This window comes from Puntigrus tetrazona, chromosome 22 (assembly GCF_018831695.1).
Source record: "Puntigrus tetrazona isolate hp1 chromosome 22, ASM1883169v1, whole genome shotgun sequence".
Classification (NCBI taxonomy): domain Eukaryota; kingdom Metazoa; phylum Chordata; class Actinopteri; order Cypriniformes; family Cyprinidae; genus Puntigrus; species Puntigrus tetrazona.
Window position 1 is genome coordinate 15,812,524 of NC_056720.1, and position 23,567 is coordinate 15,836,090.

Genomic DNA, 23,567 nt, shown 5'->3' on the forward strand with positions numbered 1-23,567 from the left:
CCGCGGCATTCTCAAAACTCGCAGAACCTTTTCCTTTCTAGCACCTAAACTCTGGAATACATTTACATTTACATTTAGTCATTTTGCAGACGCTTTTATCCAAAGCGACTTACAATTGAGGAATAATCTCCGTAACTCTAAAGCAGGCACACTCTGTCAGTTTCTATGTAGATTATAGACACATCTTTTTAACCTAGCTTACACATAGCACACTAATACACTTTTATTATTCAAATCCGTTAAAGGATTGCTATGCTGCATTAATTAGATCAGCTGGAACTGGGAACACTCCTCATAAAACACAAAGTACTTGGACAACGTAAAAGAATGGCATCTACGCTAATATTAGTCTTCTTTCTTTCTTATTCTGTTTCTCAGTTTATATCAAGATTAGATGGTGGATCAGGACCCAGGGATTATGTTCATCAGAGACCAGAACACCTAGTTATACTCCCCTTGGACAGATCACCAGATCCAGATGCGCACGCACACTCACTCACTCACTCACTATGTACACTATCTGACACAGCTGCGTTTAAAATTGAACTAGAGGTTAAGTGCTGGGCGTCCAGCCAGAGGAGAACTGGCCCCAACTGAGTCTGGTTTCTCCCAAAGGTTTTTGTCTGTATGGATGGGATTTTGGTTCCTTGCCACTGTAGTCTCTGATTTGCTTTGTTGGGGAAATTTTAGCGATTGTCATCGAATTGTTTACAGAGACCGTCTTTGCATTTAATAACAAATTGTTTAATATCATCATTATATATCCATATGTGAGGCCTCGATGAACAGACACGAACCATAAAAGGGGGAATCGCGCTAAAGCCAGGTCGTAAAATTGCACATCCTCCGCACCCCGGACCATAAAGGCAATCAAGATGGTCCGCAGAGCGATGCAGAGCGCCGCAAAGTCTACCAAACATTCTCAAGGGACTGTCGCTGCAGTGAGCTTGGCCAATCCGAGAGTACCCACGCCAAGATTGGGATGATTGAAACTGCAACATCTGGTCGACAGCCCGATAACCCGTTCGGTGCACTGACCTGGGACCAGTTCTACCAAGCCACCAAGTCAAAAGGTGATGAGACTCCCTCCGTGAATCAACGTGTGTTCAGGACAACCTTACACTTTCAACCCCCAGGAGGTTTGCTCTGTCCCAACATACATTCCTTAAAAGCGCGCCTTTTCCCTTTTCGCTACAATAAAGGAACTGCCAGGACACACATAAAACTACTAAATGAACAATCTAAATGCCTTCCTTTCAAACAAATAAAGGTTCATCTGTAAATAACTGCTTAATAAATGTTTTGGGATGTATGTAGGAACCGCTATATACTCTTTAAATAATCCTCTAACAGAGAGAGTTCCATAAGCGCTAGATAATGCATGTTTGATATCAAATTGAAGCTTACGATGTTTCCAATATCATGGTGAATGAATATGTGTGTTTGTGCAATGCACAACAGTGTATTCCACTTATAAGCTTTTGATAAGGAACAGAAGTGCAGAATGTCAATTCTAACTGGGATAAAGTATGCATGAAACCGGAGTCGAAAGCAGGCGTGGACCGCCCTTCGACCTCGGATTGGACAGCTGCCCAGGGCACGGCCCAAAACTTGCACCTCAAAAGCGCAGGAACAGAGCTCTCTGAGTCGAGTGGAGCTTGTACGAGAGTTTTCGGAACCACCAGGAGTCGTGAGGGAATTCGGGTCGCTGCAGGAATTGCCAAGAAACGGAGAAACTTCGGAACTTGGAGAAGTTAGAAGACTCTGAACAAGAACAACCCGATACCCTCGACTCTGGTCCGCTCCGTTACATCACTCCACGGACACTCACTGCCCTTTCCGTAACCAACCCGGTTCATCCAAAGCGAACCACCAAGCTAGAGAGACTCCATTCAAACGGCCGGAAAGCCCCACGCGTCATCCCACGGACGAGCCTGACCAATCAGCAAGCCGGATTTCCCCAGACACGCCGAGTGGTAAAACTACCTTTTCATCTCTACTAAATTGGCGCAGACACACGTAAGCAAAGCTAAAACCTAACCTTGCTTCGTTGGTGCTCTTAGTGCGATCTCAGAACTAGCTAACAGACTTTGGACAGACAATTATCCATTTCCCTTCCAACCTGTGAATGTGTGTATGAATGCATGTGTGTGTGTATGTGTTTATGTTTAGTCTTCTCAGTGTAGTCTTGTCAATTAGTAGGTACTGTTTAATAAATTGTGTTTCATTATTACGAATTCTTGTTTGTGTGTTATGTAACTGGAAAGTCAAACTCATGCCCAGATCCGTTGTTACCTGCTTGAGGTAAAGCGAAGAATCCAATTGATTTATTTTGCTGATCACAGAATAAATTCATATTGGTAACATACATTTAAATTGCCCTAAAACGCTGGACGTATTAGGTGATTTAAAGGTATACTTGAATTGCATACCAACGTGAATCTTTTCAGATTCAATTCCCCAAACTTGAATTGAGAGCTGATTCAAATGACAATTCATAATTATCATAATTAATAAAATTAGGTGTGAAAACCCTACACCTATCATTGTATTCTTCTATTTTATACTGTTCAGTGCTTTGATACAATCGGTGTTGGTAAAAGATTGATACTATTTTACCAAAAGTATTTGCTCACCTGCCTTGACTCGCATATGAATTAAACTGACATCCCATTCCTAATCCATAGGGTTTAATACGACGTCCGGTCCACATTTTTCACTAAGCGCCTCAGCATCCGTTGACCCACTCTGTCAGTTTACGTGGCCTACCACTTCGTGGTTGAGATGCTGTTGTTCCCAAATGCTTCCACGTTTTTATATTACAGTTGATTGTGGAATATTTAGGAGCGAGGAAATTTTCACAACCGGATTTGTTGAAGCTGGCATCCTATCACAGTTCCATGCTAGAATTTACTGAGCTCCTGAGAACAACCCATTCTTTCACAAATGTTTGTAAAAACAGCCTGCTTGCCTAGGTACTTGATTTATACACCTGTGGCTATGGAAGGGATTGGAACACCTGATTCTGATTATTTAGACGAGTGAGAGAATAATTTTACTGTACTTCGGATTAAATAAATGCATGCTTGGTGAACAGAGGAGACTTAAAAACAAAAACATAAATATTTTCAAAAATGCTGACTGGTAGGTTATTTATACCTATTAATAAAATGCTACAGCTAAAATTGATCACGTTTAACTTTACATTACAGCCTTTCCTCCAACAAAAAATAACCCTATATGTAATTTGTGCAAGTATCTTTTATAACCTATATTTACATATTTAAGTAATGCAATGACAGTGTAGCGCTGCGTCTGTCGTAGTGAAATGACGTATGACTGTCATTACCAATCATTCGTGTATTTGTTTAAATGCAGTGTGTGGACTGTTTAAATTACCAATCTTACAGATATAAAAAGTTTTACTGTATGTAATTAGTACAAATAACCACACCTAAATCTACAGTTTACAAAAATCTGGCAAAATCATAAATAACAGTGCATTTACATTTAGTGAGTATGTGCGCTCTTGAGTTTTGCTCCTATAGTCTCATGATCACATCTTATTGTATAACACAATGCTCTACAAAGTGAGCTGAAAGAGGCCCAAATTACAATACAGATAAAATTGTACAAAACAAGGCTATTGTAATATACCCTGTAACGGGTCGTTTTTCAGGGATTGGGCAAATAAACAATACAGACGTCTTGGTTTGAGGACATGTTGTTATAATAGTGTAGCACAGTTATACATTTATATTAAAATGCCATATATTACCTGCCAAAGTTTTCTCCTCCTCCCCCTCTATAATCCTGGTTTCTGGAAAAGATGAGAACTGTGCTCAGTATTGCTGTGATTTCATTTATAGACTCAAGAGACTATATACTCACTCCATTCCTTTGGCATAGACTTTCTCTGCTCATATGTGCAAATAAACTTTGTTTATTCTCCGCTTCCATTACACACACACACACTTTAAAGTAAATAGTTTCTATCTGAATATATTTTAAAATGTAATTCATAATAATTTGAAAGCATTTTTGCATCATTATTCCAGTCACATGTTAAAAACAGATTTTTGTCAGGTTTCTATGACGAATAGAAAGTTCAGAAAAACAGCATTTATCTGAAATAGAAACATTGTAACATTATGGAAGTATTTATCATTACTTTTGATCAATTAAATAAAATGAAAAATGTGTGTGTGTGTGTATATATATCATATATATATATATATATATATATATATATATATATATATATATATATATATATATATATATATATATATATATATGCAGCAGCTCCAACTGTGTTCCAGCTCCTTTGTTATGTCCTGATGCTATGGACCAGGACTATTGAGGGCCGGCTCCTCTGGGGAAGAGCAGTGTACAACTCAGTACACGCTGACCGTCTCACTTCAGTGCCCCCGATCTGCAGAGATCAAGTTGCTAACCCTGCCAGTGTTCCAGGGTAACAAGAGACCAGTCTCGGCAGACTGGTTCCCTTAGTGGGAGCACCTGCCAAGCGTGTTTAGTTGGGTCCTGCTAGCAGGCTCTGGTTTTTACCTCCTAGGAGATGACGGGTGTCTGAGAACCGTCATTTCAGTAGGAGACTTCAGTAGCTCTAGTGATACCAGAGGTCATTCTTGAGAGACTGATTTCTTTAGTAGATCATTTTACAGCTTGGAAACTGCTGCCAAATATTTCTCGTTAGGTCCTGCAGAACTGTAAGAAGAGGCTACTGAATTCAGTTTTGATTGCCACCACCGCATTTCACAGGTGTTCTGCCCACTCTCACAGGCACAGAGCAGGCTCTGGTGATGGAATGCGCAATGTCTCCTTTCTGGTTCTCTCTAGTTCATCCAGATCTACTGGGGCTAGATACTATCATATAGATGTGGCAGAGACTTTGTCAGTCTACTATTTGTAGCGCCCGTTCTGGCTGGGACGACTATGGACCTGAGGGGCCCTCCTAGACGGCTCTCCATGGAAGATTCCAGTCAGAAGAGACCTCCTCTCATAGGCAGGGGTTGTGGAAGCTGTGTGTGTGGCCCCTGAGAGGGCACAACTCATAGCTCCTGGTCTCTCCACCGAGGTTGTTGAGACCACTCTCCAATCCAGTGTCCCATCTATGGGAAAACTGTACACCCTGAAGTGGAAACCTTTCGCTTCATGGTATGGAGACTTGACAGCTTGATCCTGTTAGTTGCCCAGTCGGTACTGTGCTGGTGTTCATGCAGGCCTTTCTACAGGGGTCACTCACTCCACCCTGAAGGTTTATGTGGTGGCGATCTCAGCCTACCACTCCTCTCTGTGGACATTCAGTTGTTATAGACCTCCTGGTACAGGAGGATACAGGAGGATACCGGTTCCACACATAGACTATAGAATCTAGCTTAACGTGTTAGGGGTCGCCTGCCCGCAGCTCTACAAATATCTGTCTGCAAGGTGCCACGAGCCAATGCCCAGGACTACGAAACACTTCTTGTTGAGTGTGCTCGTAACCTGAGGGGGCAGGGCACACCCTGTGCTTGGTAGGCCAGGGTAATGGCGTCCACTATCCAGTGGGCCATCCTCTGTTTGGAGACGGCATTCCCTTTCTGCCGGCCTCCGTGACAAACAAAGAGCTGGTCTGAGGTCCTTAAGCTTTGTGTCCGGTCAACATAGCATTTTAATGCTCGGATGGGACAAATCAACACTAGGGCTGGGTCTGCCTCCTCCAGGGGCAGCGCTTGAAGGTTCACCACCTGGTCTCTGAATGCAATTAGCGCATGCAAATATTCAATTGGCTCATTTAGATACACTCAAAGTAGATTGGTCTCTTGAAGCGAGATCCCAATTTGTGAAAGGGAACCCTAGTTTTTTTAAAGCAACGAGACAACACTTCTCCTAACCACACTTCCGGCATACCTGCCTGCGCTCGCTTCATGACGGAAGCTGAGGCTGGCTGCACTCCACGTGCTTATATGCTTCCCATAGTCACATGATCATATCTTATAATAAAACACAATGCTCTACAAAGTGAGCACTGACGCAGGCCCATATTACAATACATTGTACATTGTAAAATTGTACAAAACAAAGCAATAGTATCCCCTTTAACAGGGCATATTTTAGGGATTTGTGGAAATGACCCATACAGACTTATTGGTTTGAGGACATATTGTTATAATAGCTTGGCACAGTTATACTATATTAAAATGCCATACATTACCTATGACAATTTTCTCCTCTCTCATCTCTGGAAAAGATAAGAACTGCGCTCAGTATTGCTGTGATTCCAGTTACAGACTTTCTGTTTTTTTAGGACTACATACTCACCCCATTCCTCGGCCGTAGACTTTCCCTGCTCACCTGTGCAAATAAATAACTTTGTTGCTTTACATTACAGACACACACGCACACGCACACACACACACACACACACACACACACTTTGAAGTAACTGGTTTATATTTGAATATATTTTAAAATTTAATTCAAAATAATTTAAAATATTAATTTAAAGTATTTTTTGCATCATTATTCATATATATAGTTTTGATCAATGAAATAAATTAATTAATTTCTATAAGTTATTTAAAATAAAAGTGTGTGTGTATGTGTGTATATATATATATATATATATATATATATATATATATATATATATATATATATATATATATATATATATATATATCACAGTTACATATAAAAAATGTTTTAAATAAAGAAAAAAATAATTATATACAAATATACAAAATATAAAAAGTACAAAATAGCAAAAATAGAATATATACTATAGACATTCAAGTATAAGAAGGAATTATGTTTTGTGCAGTGTTATGTGCAAATTGAAGTGTAAATAAGTCTGTATGTTAAATAAATAAAGTATAATAGTGTTCCCTTTCAAAAGCTACTCTCGATGCATCACTCATTAGTGTTAATGAGAACGTCTTTTGTTCGACCAGTTGTTAAAGCATGTGTGTCAAACATGCCAAAGTTTGCCTCATATAACCTTGGCCAGGTGACCTCACTTCATTACACGCACCTGGAAAATAAGCATGAAACAGAAACATCCTCAGGTCTTTTGTCTTCAATGACCATATTGTGTGCGCGTGTGTGTGAAAGCAAAGCAAAAAAAAAAAAAAATCTTTTAAAACTAAAATCATGGCAGATGATAGACGTTGCCTACCGCCGTGTGAGTGTCAGGCATGGGGCTATATGATGATGCCCCAGGTTGAGGAGATGCTTGCGGGCTATCTCTCCCCTTGTGGCTTATCGTCACTGAGAAAGCCAACTCTCCCCACCAAGCCGTGCAGAATGATATCTTCGCTGGTGGGGAAGGCTTTTCAGGCAGTGGGTCAGGCTGGTGCTGCCCTGCACACCATGGCGGTTCTGCAGGTGTACCAGGCTGACCTGCTAAAGGACTTGAGCACTAGCGTGTCCATCGATGAAGAGGCGCTCCATGGCTGCCATGGTGTCCACAGAGAGACATCTGTGGCTCAACCTCATGGGCATCAAGAACCGGGATTGTACCTTCCTCCTTGAAGCCCCCATCTCACCTTCGGCCAATTTGACGACGTCAGTCAACACCGTTGCCACTAGGTTCTGGGAGGTGAAAGGCCACGAGGAAGCGTTTGTGAGGTTTCTTCCCCGCCGTGCTCAAGAGTCGGGACTGTCGTCCACCCAGTCCCGACCAGGTCCGGTCACTTTGCGGGTTGAACCACTATCTCAGAACATACAAGTTCAAGATGTTGACAATCAAGATGATTGTTTCTCAAACCAGCCAGAGGACCGGTTTGTGACAATAGATTTGAAGTACGCATATTTTCACATAGAAATCTTGCCACAACACAGGAACTTCCTAAGGTTCGCTTTCCAGGGCGAAGCTTACCAGTATCGGGAAATGCATGGAAATGCACCACATATACAAAATGCATGGATGCAGCTCTGGCTCCTCTGCGACTCCAGAGCATTCGAATTCTCAATTACATAGACGACTGGTTAAATCTTGCCCAGTCTCAAGAGTTAGCGCTTCGACATCGGGATGTCGTCCTAGCTCATCTCAAATCTCGGAGACTCAACGCCAAGAAAAGTGTTCTCACTTCTGCTCAGAGGATAACGTATCTAGGAGTTGTATGGCATTTGGTCACGATGCTGGTACAACTGTCTCCGGCACGCAACAAATCCATTCTAAACACTCTAAAGGAAATCAAGGTAGGTCGGAAAGTGACTGTTCATCACTTTCAGAGAGTTCTAGGTCTCTTGACAGCTGCATCCACAGTAATACCCTTGGGCCTTCTGCACATGAGACCATTCCAGTTGTGGCTCAGAGCCAGGGAATTTCATCCGAGAGCCAATCCCCAAAGGCAAATAAGGGTTACGTGTCAGGTGCTCCGTACCCTTTCTATGTGGTTCAGATCTCGGTTTCTGACCCTGGGTCCCACTCTAGGTCCGTGTTGTCGTTGCAAGATATTAACGACATACGCTTCCCTCATAGGCTGGGGAGCGGCCTTAGATGGCCATCCAGCCCAGGGGATCTGGAGAGGTCACCTTCTCGTGTGGCACATCAATTGCCTCGAGATGATGGCTCTATTTCAGGCCCTGAAATATTTCCTCCAGCAGTTGAGAGGCTACCATGTCCTAGTATGGGTGGACAACACTTCGTTAATCTCTTACATAAATCGCCAGGGTGGGCTGCGTTTGTGCCATTTGAACAAGCTAGCACAGCAGGTTCTGTCCCTCAGGGCGATCTACATTCCTGGGCATAAGAATGTGGGAGCAGACATGCTGTCCAGACAAGCTGTGACACATGGGGAATGGAAACTCCACCCCAAATTAGTGAGTCTAATCTGGGAGAAATTCTATGTAGCAGAGGTGGACCTCTTTGCCTCACAGGAGACAGCACAATGTCCCCTTTACTTCTCTCTGACTCATCCAGCTCCCCTGGGTCTGGACGCAATGACTCACAAGTGGCTCTGACGGTGTCTTTACGCATTTCCTCCGATAGCTCTGCTCCCAGGAGTCCTGGCGAAGGTTCGTCAACAGGGCCTTCACCTCTTATTGATAGCGCCTTGTTGGCCAACCAGAGTATGGTTCTCAGATCTAATAGCCCTCCTTGACGGCTCAACATGGGCAATTCCGATCAGGAGGGATCTTCTGTCTCAGGCACAGGGGACAATATTTCATCCCCGGCCCGAGCTCTGGAACCTTTACGTAATGACTGTGAGATGTTGACCTTCCAGCCAATGTAATAGAGACTATTCTAAGCGCTATGGCTCCCTCCACCAGAAGGTCTTATGGTGCATGACACATCATGCAGACCGAGTTCACTGCCAGATTGTTTCAGCGCTGGAGTTTCTGCAAGAGAAATTGTCCTCTGGCACATGCCCTAGTACTCTCAGTACTTACGTAGCTACAATTTCGGCTTGCCATATTCTGATTGATGGGGTTTCCATGGGAAAGCACTCTCTAGTTGCCTGCTTCATTCATGGAGCTAAGCGGTTAAGGCCGCCTATCAGAGCAACGGTACCATCATGGGATTTCACCGTTGTGATTGTGGGACTGGCTGGTACCCCTTTTTGAACCATTAGAATCAGTGCAGGACAGGCTTCTGACGCTAAAGATGGTTTTTCTGAAGAGAGTTGGTTATTTGCAGGCTCTGTCGATCTCTCCATCCTGCCTAGACTTTGCCCCTGGGCTGGTCAAAGTTATTTTGCATCCTCACCCTAATTATCTTCCTAAGGTGCCATTCTCGACCGTAGAATCCGGTCGTTCTTGAAGCCTTCTGTCCTCCGCCATTCAATACACCGGAGCAGGAGAATCTTCACTTACTGTGTCCAGTACGTGCTCTACAGATTTACGTCCACCGCACTAGCCAGTGACGCAAGTCGGAGCGGCTCTTTACATGCCACCAGTGGCGGCTGACACTACACAAATCATGTCACATTGGGTGAGGGATGCTATTGCCCTAGCCTAGGAGGCGCGTGGTCAAACTTCACCTCTAGGAATCAGGGCCCATTCAACCATTCAACCCTTGCAGCAGGTGTGTAATGCGGCAGGATGATCTTCTCCGCACACATTTGTTAGATTTTGTAGTCTGGATGTCCATGCTACTCCAGGCTCTTGTGTCCTTGAGTCAACATCCTAGGTCATGTCTGAGACCTCTTGATGTTTGTGCACACACACTACACAACACTTGGGGTCCAGACACTTCCAGTATGGCGGCGTTGGTATTCTCGTTCCCATTAGCACTATTGAGTGCAGCATCAAGAGTATCTTTAAAAGGGAATGTATCAATGCCGCACTGGAATGCGTGACCAGACGTCCTTTCAGACAAAAGATTAACCTGAGGATGTTTCCGTTTTGATGCTTACTTATAGCCTCCAGGTGCGTGTAATGAAGTGATATCACCTGGCCAAGGTTAGATGAGCCAAACTTTGGCTTGTTTGACACACATGCTTTAACAACCGGGCAAATAAAAGACGTTCTCATTAGCACTATTGAGTCCAGCATCTCGTTCCCACTTTTTCAGGGAACAGGGTTACAGTCAAGTAACCCAAGATGTTCTCAAGTGTTCATGACATGGACTGCCTGGGGGAAGAAACTGTTCCTGTGTCTGGCTGTCCTGGTCCTCAGTGCTTTATAGTGTCGACCAGACAGCAATAGTTCAAAGATGGAGTGTGCTGAATGTGAGGGGTCCAGAGTGATTTTCTTAGCCCTTTTGTTCATTCTGGATAAGTACAGGTCCTGGAGAGTTGGGAGGGTTGTACCAATGATTCTCTCAGCAGTCCTGACTACCCTCCGTTGTCTTCTGAGGTCAGAATTGGTAGCTGAGCTGAACCAGACAGTTATAGTTATATAAGTGTAGAGGATGGATTCAATGATGGCAGAGTTGAACTGTTTTCACAGTTCCTGTGGCAGCTGACGAAGGAAGTACAATCTCTGCTGGGCCTTTTTTACAATGGAGTCAACGTGAGTGTCCCAGTTCAGGTCCTGGGAGATGATGGTGCCAAGGAACCTGAATGACTCCACTGTTACCACAGTGCTGTCCATGATGGTAAGTGGGGGTGAGCAGGGGGGTTCCTCCTGAAGTCCACTATCATCTTCACTGTTTTGAGCGTGTTGAGCCCCAAGATGTTTGGACTGCACCATTCAGCCAGCTCTTTGACCTCCTGTCTGTATGAGGCCGATGACTTTAGTGTCGTCCGCAAACTTCAGGAGTTCCAACTTCCAACTGCTGGATGAGAATTTTCCTAGCCTTATTAACTGCTGTCTGTCTATCAGGAAGCTGCAGATCCACTGACAAATGGAGGTGGGCAGCGATAGCTGGGTTAATATAGGGTGGAGGAGGTTTGGGATGATAGAGTTGAAGGCCGAGCTGAAGTCCACAAACAGGATCCTCAAATAAGTCCCTGCTCTGTCTAGGTGTTGCAGAACATAATGCAGTCCCATATTGACTGCATCATCCACTGACCTGTTTGCTCTGTAGGCAAGCTGCAGGGGGTCCAGTAAGGGTCCAGTAAAGTCCTTCAGATAGCCCAAGACCAGTTTTTCAAATGATTTCATGACCACAGACGTTAGAGCCACAGGTTTGAAATTATTAAGTCCAGTAATTTTCGGTTTCTTTGGGATGGGGATTATGGTGGAGCGTTTGAAGCATGAAGGCACTATACACAGCTCCAGTGATCTGTTGAAGATCTGTGTGAAGATGGGGGTCAGTTGGCCAGCATAGGTTTTCAGACAGGCTGGAGTCACACCATCTGGGCCTGGTGCCTTTCTTCTTTTGTTTTTCCCGAAGACCTGGCACACGTCATCTTAACTGAGTTGAAGGACAGGTGTGGGGGAGAGGGGCATTGCAGGAGGTGAGAATGGTTTCTTTTCAAACCTGCAGTAGAACTTGAACACACAGAATCTGATATATGATGTTACCATTTCTGTGAGCTCATCCAGATCTGTGGCAGCAGCTTCAAGGACAGTTCAATCAGTGAGAGAGAAGCAGGTTTGTAAATCCCACTATGCTTCTTTAGTCAATCTTTTTACAGTCCTAAGTACAGGTTTAGCTGATTTCAGCTTTTGCCTGTAGGTCAGTATGAGATGAACCAAACAGTGATCAGAAAGTCCCAAGGCAGCTCGTTGGACAGAGTGATACGCATCCTTTATTGCTGTGTAACAGTGATCTAGTAAATTACTGTCTCTGGTTAGACAAGTAACGTGCTGTCTGAATTTTGTCAGTTCACGTGAGAGATTGGCTTTATTAAAGTCTCTGAGAATGACTGAAACAGAGTCCGGGTATTGTTGCTCAGTCTCTGTGTTTAGATCGGCAAGTTTTTGTAAAGCAAGGCTCACGTGCGCTTGCAGAGGGATGTAAACACACACCAGAATAAATGAGCAAAACTCCAGTGGTGAGTAGAAAGGCTTACAGTTAATGAAGGCATCGGCACAGCACATCTTCTTTAACACAGTTAAATCTGTACACCACCTTTCATTATAATTCTACGATGCGATTCGCTCTAAACAGCTGAAAGCCCAACAGGCTTAATGCGCTGTCTGGAATGGCGTAATTTAGCCAGGTTTCCGTGAAACACAGAGTAGCAGAGTTTGAAAAATCCCTGTTAGTCCGGGTGAGCAGAAGAAGTTTGTCCATTTTGTTGGGTAGAGAGCAAAAGTGAATGCTGGGCAATGGCGTTCGGAGTCCGCATTGTCTGAGTTTCACACCGGCCCGCTTTCCCTTTCTGCGCGACCTTAGGTGTTTGACCAGCACCGCTGCCCTGCTAACTATGATGTTCAACCAAACGTTGGAGTAATCAAAAAACGGTGAAATATTTTGTGGAGTGGTCTGCCAAATGTTCAGCAGTCCATCCCTGGTAAAAACGATGGTGTTTGAGAAACAAAAAAACAGGAAAAACTAACAAAAACAATACGAGCACTTGAGAGCTAAGCACTGAGGCTGCCATTTGCAGCGCCATCGTCATCATGGGTCACAGTTATACTATATTAAAATGCCATACATCACCTAGGATATTTCAACTAAGAGTGTCAAAACTCAAATTCTTAACACACTGGATCTTGCAAAGCAAACAAATGTTGTAATTATTGTCACTACCACAAAATTATCTAGAAAATTGTTGTTCCCTTTGATCTAAATATCTGTATTGTATCTGTATATATATTGTGACGGGAGAAGCCAACGACAGACACAGTGGGCGTGGCGTCAGGCCTCGGAGAGGCTTTTTATTAACAAAACAAGGTGCAAATTAAAGTGTCCAGGGGAGAAAGTGTCCAATTAAATGGGGAACTGGTGTCCTCGTTGTGCTGCAGGACACGCCACTCCCGTCAGGAGCCTGGTGAAGGGTGGCGAATAAAATAGGATGGGGTGATGATGACAATAAAGGGAGGGGCAGCCGACTAATCACATATATATATATATATATATATATATATATATATATATATATATATACATACATACATATATACATATATATATATATATATATATATATATATATATATATATATATATATATATATATATATATATGTGTGTGTGTGTGTGTGTGTGTGTGTGTGTATTAAACTTTTGATATTAACCTACTTGATTGGTATTTATTTTATCATCATAAAGAAAAAATAAAACTCACCTTCACAACTTGGCAATGGATTCCATTTTCCATCACTGCATGTAACTCTTTCACTCCCAATAATTGAGAATGACCTTTTACAAATGTAGGTTACAGAAGATCCAATGGCATACCTTTTTTTCAGGTTTAGTTGTTATGCCTCCATTTTTCACCTTTGGAGGAATACCACAAAACAACTCCACTGAGAAAAAAAAGATAGACATGTCTTGAAACATCAATACGACTGAGGCTAATATTGTCTAAATTGTCTACTTATGCCATCACTGCTCATCACAAACATGTAAGTAGAACTTGGGATGCTCACTCTTACAAACTGGATCCTGCCATGTACCATTGACGCATTTTATATGTTTTGTTTCTGCTTTGAAACCTTGATCACAATCTACTTCAGCATTGTTTTCATCTAAAGTGATTACTTTTCCATGTTGAACAATGGGAAGAGCACCACAATCATCCTCCCCTGTAACGATAGACACATTTCACTGCACATCATTTGTACTGAAATCATGAGCCTGATATGATATATGAATGATATAACTCACGGATGCAGCGGGCCTCAGACAACAATCCATCAGTGCATGTTACTGAATCCCACCAGCTTCCAGATAGTGTTTTAAAACCACTGTCACAGGAGTAAAATATTTCTTCCTTGGAGTTACTGTATATGAACCCATTTATGATAGATAGATGAAGGCAGTTTTTCTTTTCTACAAGAAAACAATTTCAAAATATTCTTGAGCTACAGTATCATTGTGCACATATTAGGGGTATAACGGTACACAAATATGATGGTACAGCACATACCTTGGGTTTAGTTACGCTGTTTGGTACAATATTGGTATAGCAGGTGGAAAAACACATTATCTTAATTTTTCTGCTTAAAATTATAGGGTTATACTTTTACAATATAATATTATAAATAGGCCTAACAATGCACAAGTTCTGGACACTGATGACTTGCTGAGGTAAACAATTAGACATGATATTTTGTTAATGTCTTTTCAGGGGTTGAAACACTGCAGCTACACGAGGGATGATTAATGGTTTGTTAATTGACGCTATAACGAGTATTCCAAAGAAATGAATTACTTCTCAGATACGAGAATTGGAGTTGATCATGGCCACTCGAGTCAGGCTTACTGTGTACAGAAACCAAAATTTGTGTAGAAGTACACCCCAAGCAGTGGAATTAAAGGCAAATTATCAATAAACTGTAACATACCAGTGCAGCAATCAATTAAAAAAATCTATAGACTCAGTGGAATTAGAGGCAAAGGGAAAGAAAAGGACATGTGGCCAAATATTGTTACCAAATTCGTGCTCTGCATTTAACCCATCCCAACTCAGTAGGTGCACACACACCTCCAGAGCAGTTGGCAGCCAATGCTGCGCCTCCCAGGGAGCAGTTGAGGATTTTACCTCAGTTATGGTACTGAGAACACAGGTTATTCAATCCCTGCCAGACCTGGGACTTGAACCTGCAACTTTTGGGTGCCAAATCAAATTAGTTTAAAACTAAAGTTCAAACTTTAGTTTTAAACAAACAAAAATAATAACAACATATATATATATATATATATATATATATATATATATATATATATATATATATATATATATATATATATATATATATATATATATATATATATTTGTTCATGTTTTATCATTAACTGAATGCAGATAGGTTTCCTGAGAAATACAACATTTTGGACCAAAAAAATTAAAATGTTTTATGCATATGTATTCAGTAAACAGAACACACACACACATATTTAGGCTACATACATATACATATATGTATCTATATATACACACATACTTTATTTATAGATTACTTATGCACATATACACACAAACAAAAGTGATGTTCTAGGCTGATATGACTAGCAACTATACTCCCATTCCTGTGTAATAACGAAGGAACTTTCCTGCTGTATTATTATTTTAAAGTTATAAACTTTAAAAATAAATAAATAATGTGCTATCGCCGCTGAATGTTTAGTTTAGTCAGCTAAGATATTTCCGCTTTTACTTAAATTAACCTTTAAAAATTTTAATTTCAAGTTGACTAAACTAAAAAAAAAAAATCAGCAGGGTAACAAATAATTTTAAGCAATTCCTTAATATAGCCTTAATATTGCCTAATATAGCCTTTGTTTCTTTCAAAGGCTGACTGAAAATGCTGCTTTTAGCGGTGAGATAAAGTTCTAGTTTTGGAATTCAAGAGAGAGAGCAAGAGAATTAAGCATGACCACCATCTGCTGACTAGTTGAGAGATCTCAGGGGATGAGTAAGCTTTGACAATGAATACTTTAGCACGCCAAAACATATTTAAAGCAGTGGTCAAAGTAATGTGGTATTTGGTATTTTATGTTCATTTGTTTTATTTTGCGTGGATAATTTGTAGCAAAAAAAGTGTTAAATAAGGCAACGCATTGATTTTAAATCCATTTTTACTACTATAAATTTTTGGCCACATATAGATGAGTTATGTGGTGACTACATCCACAAGGTACAAGGACCCAAGGACCCAAAAAACACAGCAAAAGCAATGCAGGAGTTTTTGAAGGTAAGAAGTCGAATATTCTAAAACATCCAAGTCAGTTTTCTGATTTTAACCTGGTTGAGCATGCATTTCATTTGCTGAAGACTAATCTAAAGGCAGAAAGCAAAAACTGAAGACAGCTGTAGTAAAGGGTAGGCAAAGCACCATAAAGGATGAAATGACTTAAAACGGTCATTACAAAGGATTTTTAACAAAATATTAAAACCGAACATTGTTTATGTTTATGTTTAGTTGTCTGACTATTTATAGGCGAGTACATATTAAAGCACTGTAATTCCTGAACCTTCCCTCCAACTTTGATGAGAATACAGATTAAATACAGATCAAATTAAAGCTTAATATATACATCTAAACCTTGAATATGGTATGCTCCAACCGATAAAATAATAAATAAAATTGCGCCTGTGTCCAAATATATAAATTGATCTGACTATACTGTATGTGTGAACTTTGATGGGTTAAATGCAGAGCAGACATTCTGAATATGGGTCACAACGTCTTCGTTATTCTTCCAAAATGATTAGCGCTGTTGCAATGTAACTTTTCTTCAAATTTTATTTTGACATTTTATGCATTCATTCCGATAGGACGGTAAGTAAACAGGAAGCAAAACAGGAGTCCAAGTTAATTCTATTCAAAGCATAATTATGCAGAACTAATTATAAAAAGCATGAAATGATAAGGAGCAAAAAAAACAAAAAAAAATTGTTGCAGAACATACCAGCACACGATGGTTTTATTGTCAATCCATCTTGTGTACATGTAGCCTCTGCTGCTGTTTTCTCATATTCAGATAGCATTGCATTCATCGCCCAATCCAGAAGTGTTTCTTTATAATCTTACCTTCACAAACAGGCTTGAAGTCCCACTGCCCATTTTTCTGGCACGTAATTGATTTGCTGGTTTCTTTTGTACTAAGGATCCAGTAGTTTTCAAAGCAGGTGATCACGACGCCTTCTCCAACTTCGAAAGTATTTTTATCTGGATTATCCACGTCAAAATTTTTTAACTTTAGTTCGCAAGTTATTTCTGTTAAAGACATAATCATGCAGAACTAAGAATAAGAAGATACTGATAGTGATAAAGCGTGAAACTAATACAGTAAACAAAAAAGAAGTAGTAGGATTTAGAAGCATACTAGCACACAGTGGGTTTGGTGTCCATCCGTTTTCTGTACATGTGGCCTCTTTTGCTGCTTTACGATATCCAGACTCACAACTGTAAGATTTGATTTTTTCTTCCAATTTACTTTTTTCTTTGAAATGACATTCTGGGCTGGATACATGCTGATTAAGCGGAACTCCACATGTAATCTCTGAAACAAGGTTATCATCACACATATCTTGCAAAAGCAAACACTTCTTTAAAAACTATTTTAAAATTGTGCTTTTGAGCAGTGCTTTCATACAGTTTGTATTGTTAAAAGCGCTATGTAAATAAAAGTGTATGATACTCAAAATTTGATTAACTTAAGTTCGCAAGTTCCTTTTTTTTTGTATATCCAGTGTATATCTCTGATACCTGCATTTCTCGATCCCTGCATTTGTCCCTCTGCTCTGTTTGCACGATTGGACTGATGTTCTGATTTAGACCCATTGCCTGTTTCACTACGTTTGCCTTTTGGATGTACCCTGTACTTGTTGATGGATCAGCGCCTACACTTCCTGAGGAGGATGAGGAAAGCTGACCTCCCTCCACCCATCCTGACTATGTTTTATAGAGGGACCATTGAGAACTTTGCACCTAATAAAACGACCGCACATGGATTCAAACTCAGCCTCCTCGACTTTGTTACAGTATCCTTGTCCTACTGGTGATATATTTGAAATATAACGAAAAGGGCACTTAAAGTGAGTGTAGTTTTGAAGAAGACTTATTTGACATTATTTGAGTCAATGATTTGACTGAGTAGACCTCAACTACCACTTTTAGTGTCTAAGCAATAAGAAAAAAGTGGGATAATTTTTTCCCCCTCTGCTTTATATTTTTACTCCAAATTTGATTGATTTAAGCTCACAAGTTACTTCTGTTCAATACATAATTATGCAGAACTATATGTAAGATGAAGTAGGAGAAACATTGAAACTTGAAAAATTATTGTAAATGCTTTGTCTTTTACAGGAGACTTTTCAGTCAATCAATCAATCAATCAATCAATCAAAAAAAAAAAGATTTTAGTGAAAAAACATACCAGCACACAGTGGGTTTGGTGTCCATCCGTCTCGTGTACATGTGGCCACTTCTGCTGTTTCTCGATATCCAGACTCACAACGGTAAGATCTTGTTGTTTCAAATGTCATTTCTCCTCTGAAGTCACTGTCTGGTCTAGACACATGCTGGTCAAGTGGAAATTCACATCTAATCTCTGAAAAAAATATTACAGTTTTTTTTAATGGTTAGTTCACAGTTTTTGAAACTATGGCTCCATTTCCCAAAACTCTAAACAGAAAATCACACACAAAATGCAAAACATCACACACATCTTGCATTAGCAAATACTTTTTTCAAAACTATTTTTCCTGTTCTAAAAATTGTATTTTTGCGTAGTAACTGTGTATCTTTCTTCAGTTGCATGAAAACATAAATTATGCTATACACTGTGGGTTGTAATCTAAAGCATTATCTTCTTTCTCAAAACACTTGATTTCTAAGTGAACTAATTATGTGTCTTCACACAAGATCACTGGCTCTAGGTCATCCGAAATTTAGTGTGGCATTACAATGGCAGTGTTTCCAAAATGGAACAAAAAACTTTGTTTTGAATGATGTCTGCAATGTAGAGAAGAATAATAATAATAATAATAATAATAATAATAATAATAATAATAATAATTATTATTATTATTATTATTTTGTTTTTTTTTTTACACTAGTAAACTGATTTTAAAGAACGTGATGTGCTTGTTTTGCAGACTTGGTCTAAAGATGAGGTATATGAGTAATGCTTTGACTGAGAAGGACTCAAGTACCACTTTTAATTAAAAAACAAGCAAAAAAAGACTGTAACATTATCTTTCTGACTCTGTATTTTTTTTCTCCAAATTGATTGAATAAATCAAATTAATTGATTAAAGCTCACAAGTTATTTCTGTTCAACACATAATTACGCAGAACTCAGGGCAAGATGAATCATGAGAAATGTTGAAACTATTACCGTAAATGCTTTGTTGTTTACAGGAGACAAATCAATCAAACAAAAAACATAACATTTAGTAGCAGAACATACCAGCACACAGTGGGTTTGGTGTCCATCCGTCTCGTGTACATGTGGCCACTTCTGCTGTTTCTCGATATCCAGACTCACAACGGTAAGATCTTCTTGCTTCAAATTTCATTTCTCCTCTGAAGTCATTGTTTGGTTCAGACACATGCTGGCCAAGTGGAACTTCACATCTAATCTCTGAAAATATATATTTTTTTATTAATGTTTTTAATAGTTCAGTTTTCAAAAATATGGCTCCATTTCACAAAGCTCTACACACAAAATCACACATATCTTGCATAAGCAAACACTTTTTTCATTAACTATTTAAACTTTTTGTACTATTGAATAGTAACTCTACTCACAATATGTGTGGGTATCTTTTTTTAGTTGCTTTTTAAATATATAAATGTCTTAAGGTGCTGAATAGGTCCACTATGATTACAAAAAAAGGTCATGCTGTAAATTCTGTTTATTTTGCTATACGCTGTGGGTTGTAATATAAAGTGTTACCTTCTTTCTCAAAACATTCAAAGTCTTGATTTCTAAGTGAACAAAGTATGTATTTTCATTCATGATCGCTTGCTGTAGTTTATTAGTAATTTAGTGTAGAATTAAAATGTCAGTGTTTCCAAAATGAAACAAAATAGCTTTGATTTGCGCAATGTAGAAAATTATTATTATTATTATTATTATTACTCTAGTAAACTGATTTTAAAGGACGAGATGTGCTTGTTTTGCAGACTTGGTCTAAAGATGAGGTATATGAGTAAATGCTTTGACTGAGAAGGACTCAAGTACCACTTTTAATTAAAAAACAAATAATAAAAGACTGTAACATTAATCTTTTCCGTCTGACTTGATATTTTTTTCCTCCAAATTTAACTGATTAAAGCTCTGAAGTTATTTCTGTTCAAGACATAATTATGCAGAACTCAGGGCAAGATGAATCATGAGAAATGTTGAAACTATTACCGTAAATGCTTTGCCATTTGCAGGAGACAAATCAATCAAACAAAAAACATAACATTTAGTAGCAGAACATACCAGCACACAGTGGGTTTGGTGTCCATCCGTCTCGTGTACATGTGGCCACTTCTGCTGTTTCTCGATATCCAGGCTCACAACGGTAAAATCTTTTTGCTTCAAATGTCATTTCTCCTCTGAAGTAATTGTTTGGTTCAGACACATGCTGGTCAAGTGGAACTTCACATCTAATCTCTGAAAACATATTTTTTTTAATTAAATTTTTAATGGTTACTCACAGTTTTTGAAACTATGGCTCCAGTTCTCAAAACTCTACACACAAAATCACACACGACATGCAGAACATCACACATATCCTGCATTAGCAAACACTTGTTTCAAAACTATTATAACTATTCGAAAATTTCTAATTTTGAGTAGTAACTCCACTCACAATATGTGTGTGTAGCGTTTTTCAGTTGCTTGTAAACATATAAAAGTCTTAAGGTATTGAATAGGTCCACTATGATTATAAAAAAACGGTCATGCTGTAAATACTGTTTATTATGCTATATGCTGTGGGTTGTAATATAAAGCGTTACCTTCTTTCTCAAAACTCTGAGTCTTTCTGATTTTTAAGTGAACAAATTATGTATTTTCATTCATGATCACTGGCTGTAGGTCATCAGTAACTTAGTGTAGAATTAAAACGCAATTGTTTCCAAAATGAAATAAAAAAGGGTTTTGTTTTGAATGATGTGTGCAATGTAGATAATTTTTTGGTTTTTTTTACACTAACAAACTGATTTTAAAGAACGTGATGTGCTTGTTTTGCAGACTTGGTCTAAAGATGAGGTATATGAGTAAATGCTTTGACTGAGAAGGACTCAAGTACCACTTTTAATTAAAAAAATAAACAACAAAGACTGTAACATTATCTTTTCCATCTGAATTGATATTTTTTCCTCCAAATTTAACTGATTAAAGCTCACAAGTTATTTTTGTCCAACACATAATTATGCAGAACTCAGGGCAAGATGAATCATGAGAAATGTTGAAACTATTACCGTAAATGCTTTGTCGTTTGCAGGAGACAAATCAATCAAACAAAAAACATAACATTTAGTAGCAGAACATACCAGCACACAGTGGGTTTGGTGTCCATCCGTCTCGTGTACATGTGGCCTCTTCTGCTGTTTCTCGATATCCAGACTCACAACGGTAAGATCTTCTTGCTTCAAATTTCATTTCTCCTCTGAAGTCACTGTCTGGTCTAGACACATGCTGGCCGAGTGGAACTTCACATCTAATCTCTGAAAACATTTTTTTTAACTAAATTTTTTTAATGGTTACTCACAGTTTTTGAAACTATGGATCCAGTTCTCAAAACTCTACACACAAAATCACACACGACATGCAGAACATCACACATATCCTGCATTAGCAAACACTTATTTTAAAATGTTATTTTTGAGTAGTAACTCCACTCACAATATGTGTGTATCTCTTTTCACTTGCTTGTAAACATATAAATGTCTTAAGGTGCTGAATAGGTCCACTATGATTATAAACCAAAAAAAAGGTCATGCTGTAAATACTATTTATTATGCTACATGCTGTGGGTTGTAATATAAAGCGTTACCTTCTTTCTCAAAACATTCAAAGTCTTGATTTCTAACAAATTATGTGTTTTCACACATAATTTAGTAGCAAAAAACATAACATTTAGTAGCAGAACATACCAGCACACAGTGGGTTTGGTGTCCATCCGTCTCGTGTACATGTGGCCACTTCTGCTGTTTCTCGATATCCAGACTCACAACGGTAAGATCTTCTTGCTTCAAATTTCATTTCTCCTCTGAAGTCATTGTTTGGTCTAAAAACATGCTGGTCAAGTGGAACTTCACATCTAATCTCTGAAAATATATATATTTTTTTTATTAATGAAACAAAAGACCTGTTTGTTTTTGAATGATGTGTGCAATGCAGAGAATGTTGTTGTTTTTTTTACACAAGCAAACTGATTTTAAAGGATGTGATGTGCTTGTAGTTTTACAGACTTGGTCTAAAGGTATTTAAGTGAATGTATTGACTGAGTAGTCCTCACATACCAATTTTAGTGTATAAGCAATTAAAAAACAAACAAACAAAAAACACTAACATTATTTTCCCCGCTGGTTTTATCTTTTTTTGTATTACAGATTTGATTGATTTAAGCTCACAAGGTACCTCTGTTCAAGACATAGGCCTAAGTGTGCAGCTCTAAGGGTAAGATGAATCATGAGAAACATTGAAACACTTACTCTAAATGCTTTGATTGGTCTCCTGTAAAAAACAATCAAACAAAAAAACATTTAGTAGCAGAGCATACCAGCACACAGTGGGTTCGGTGTCCATCCGTCTCGTGTACATGTGGCCACTTCTGCTGTTTCTCGATATCCAGACTCACAACGGTAAAATCTTGTTGTTTCAAATTTCATTTCTCCTCTGAAGTAATTGTTTGGTTCAGACACATGCTGGTCAAGTGGAACTTTACATCTAATCTCTGAAAAAAATATTACAGTTTTTTTAATGGTTACACAGTTTTTGAAACTATGGCTCCATTTCTGAAATCTCTACACACAACATGCCAAACATCACAAATATCTTGCAAAAGCAAACACTTCTTTCAAAACTCTTTTAACTCTTCTATGCAAAATTAATATTCAAATATTTTGCATAGTAACTCTACTCACAATATGTATGTATATGTGTGTGTGTGTGTGTGTGTGTGTGTTCTGTACTGCACTGTCTCTTTGTCTGTGTAGTGTATATATAGCTATATTGTAGTGTTCTCAGACAAGAACAAGGTGTTTTTGATGCCAAAGGGGTGTTTATTTGTGCTCCTGTCAGCTACAACCCACACTGTACACACTCAAGCTTGAGATAGACCTGCACTCGAACCAGCGACCCCCTGAACCCCCTTCTCTCAGTTTCCTTATACACACACACATTTTCTCAATAGACTTAAACATCCAAAAACAGTTCCAAACGCAAAAATAATAAAGTTGTGCAACATTTATCCTCTGGGGTTTGGGGGAGCCTGGGGAACTTTTGAAATGCCCTGACATTTGGGCTTTTTCAGTTGCATATAATCATATAAATGTCTGAAGTTTAATAATACTGTAACAAGCATTACCTTCTTTCTTTTCTCAAGTCT

General features: G+C 39.3%; 1 protein-coding gene across 1 annotated transcript in view; it reads right to left on the bottom strand.

The window, feature by feature from the left end:
* Positions 1-23,567, bottom strand: part of LOC122327275 (complement factor H-like) — a 33,508-nt gene that overhangs the window by 3,679 nt on the left and 6,262 nt on the right. Inside the window, 16 exon segments of the mRNA XM_043222496.1 lie at positions 3,779-3,820; positions 3,892-3,916; positions 6,218-6,244; positions 6,325-6,357; positions 13,632-13,752; positions 13,754-13,812; positions 13,936-14,091; positions 14,174-14,338; positions 17,044-17,229; positions 17,339-17,515; positions 18,392-18,565; positions 19,427-19,600; positions 20,450-20,623; positions 21,508-21,681; positions 22,111-22,284; positions 22,740-22,913. Of these exon segments, the coding sequence (XP_043078431.1) occupies positions 3,779-3,820; positions 3,892-3,916; positions 6,218-6,244; positions 6,325-6,357; positions 13,632-13,752; positions 13,754-13,812; positions 13,936-14,091; positions 14,174-14,338; positions 17,044-17,229; positions 17,339-17,515; positions 18,392-18,565; positions 19,427-19,600; positions 20,450-20,623; positions 21,508-21,681; positions 22,111-22,284; positions 22,740-22,913 (2,035 nt within the window).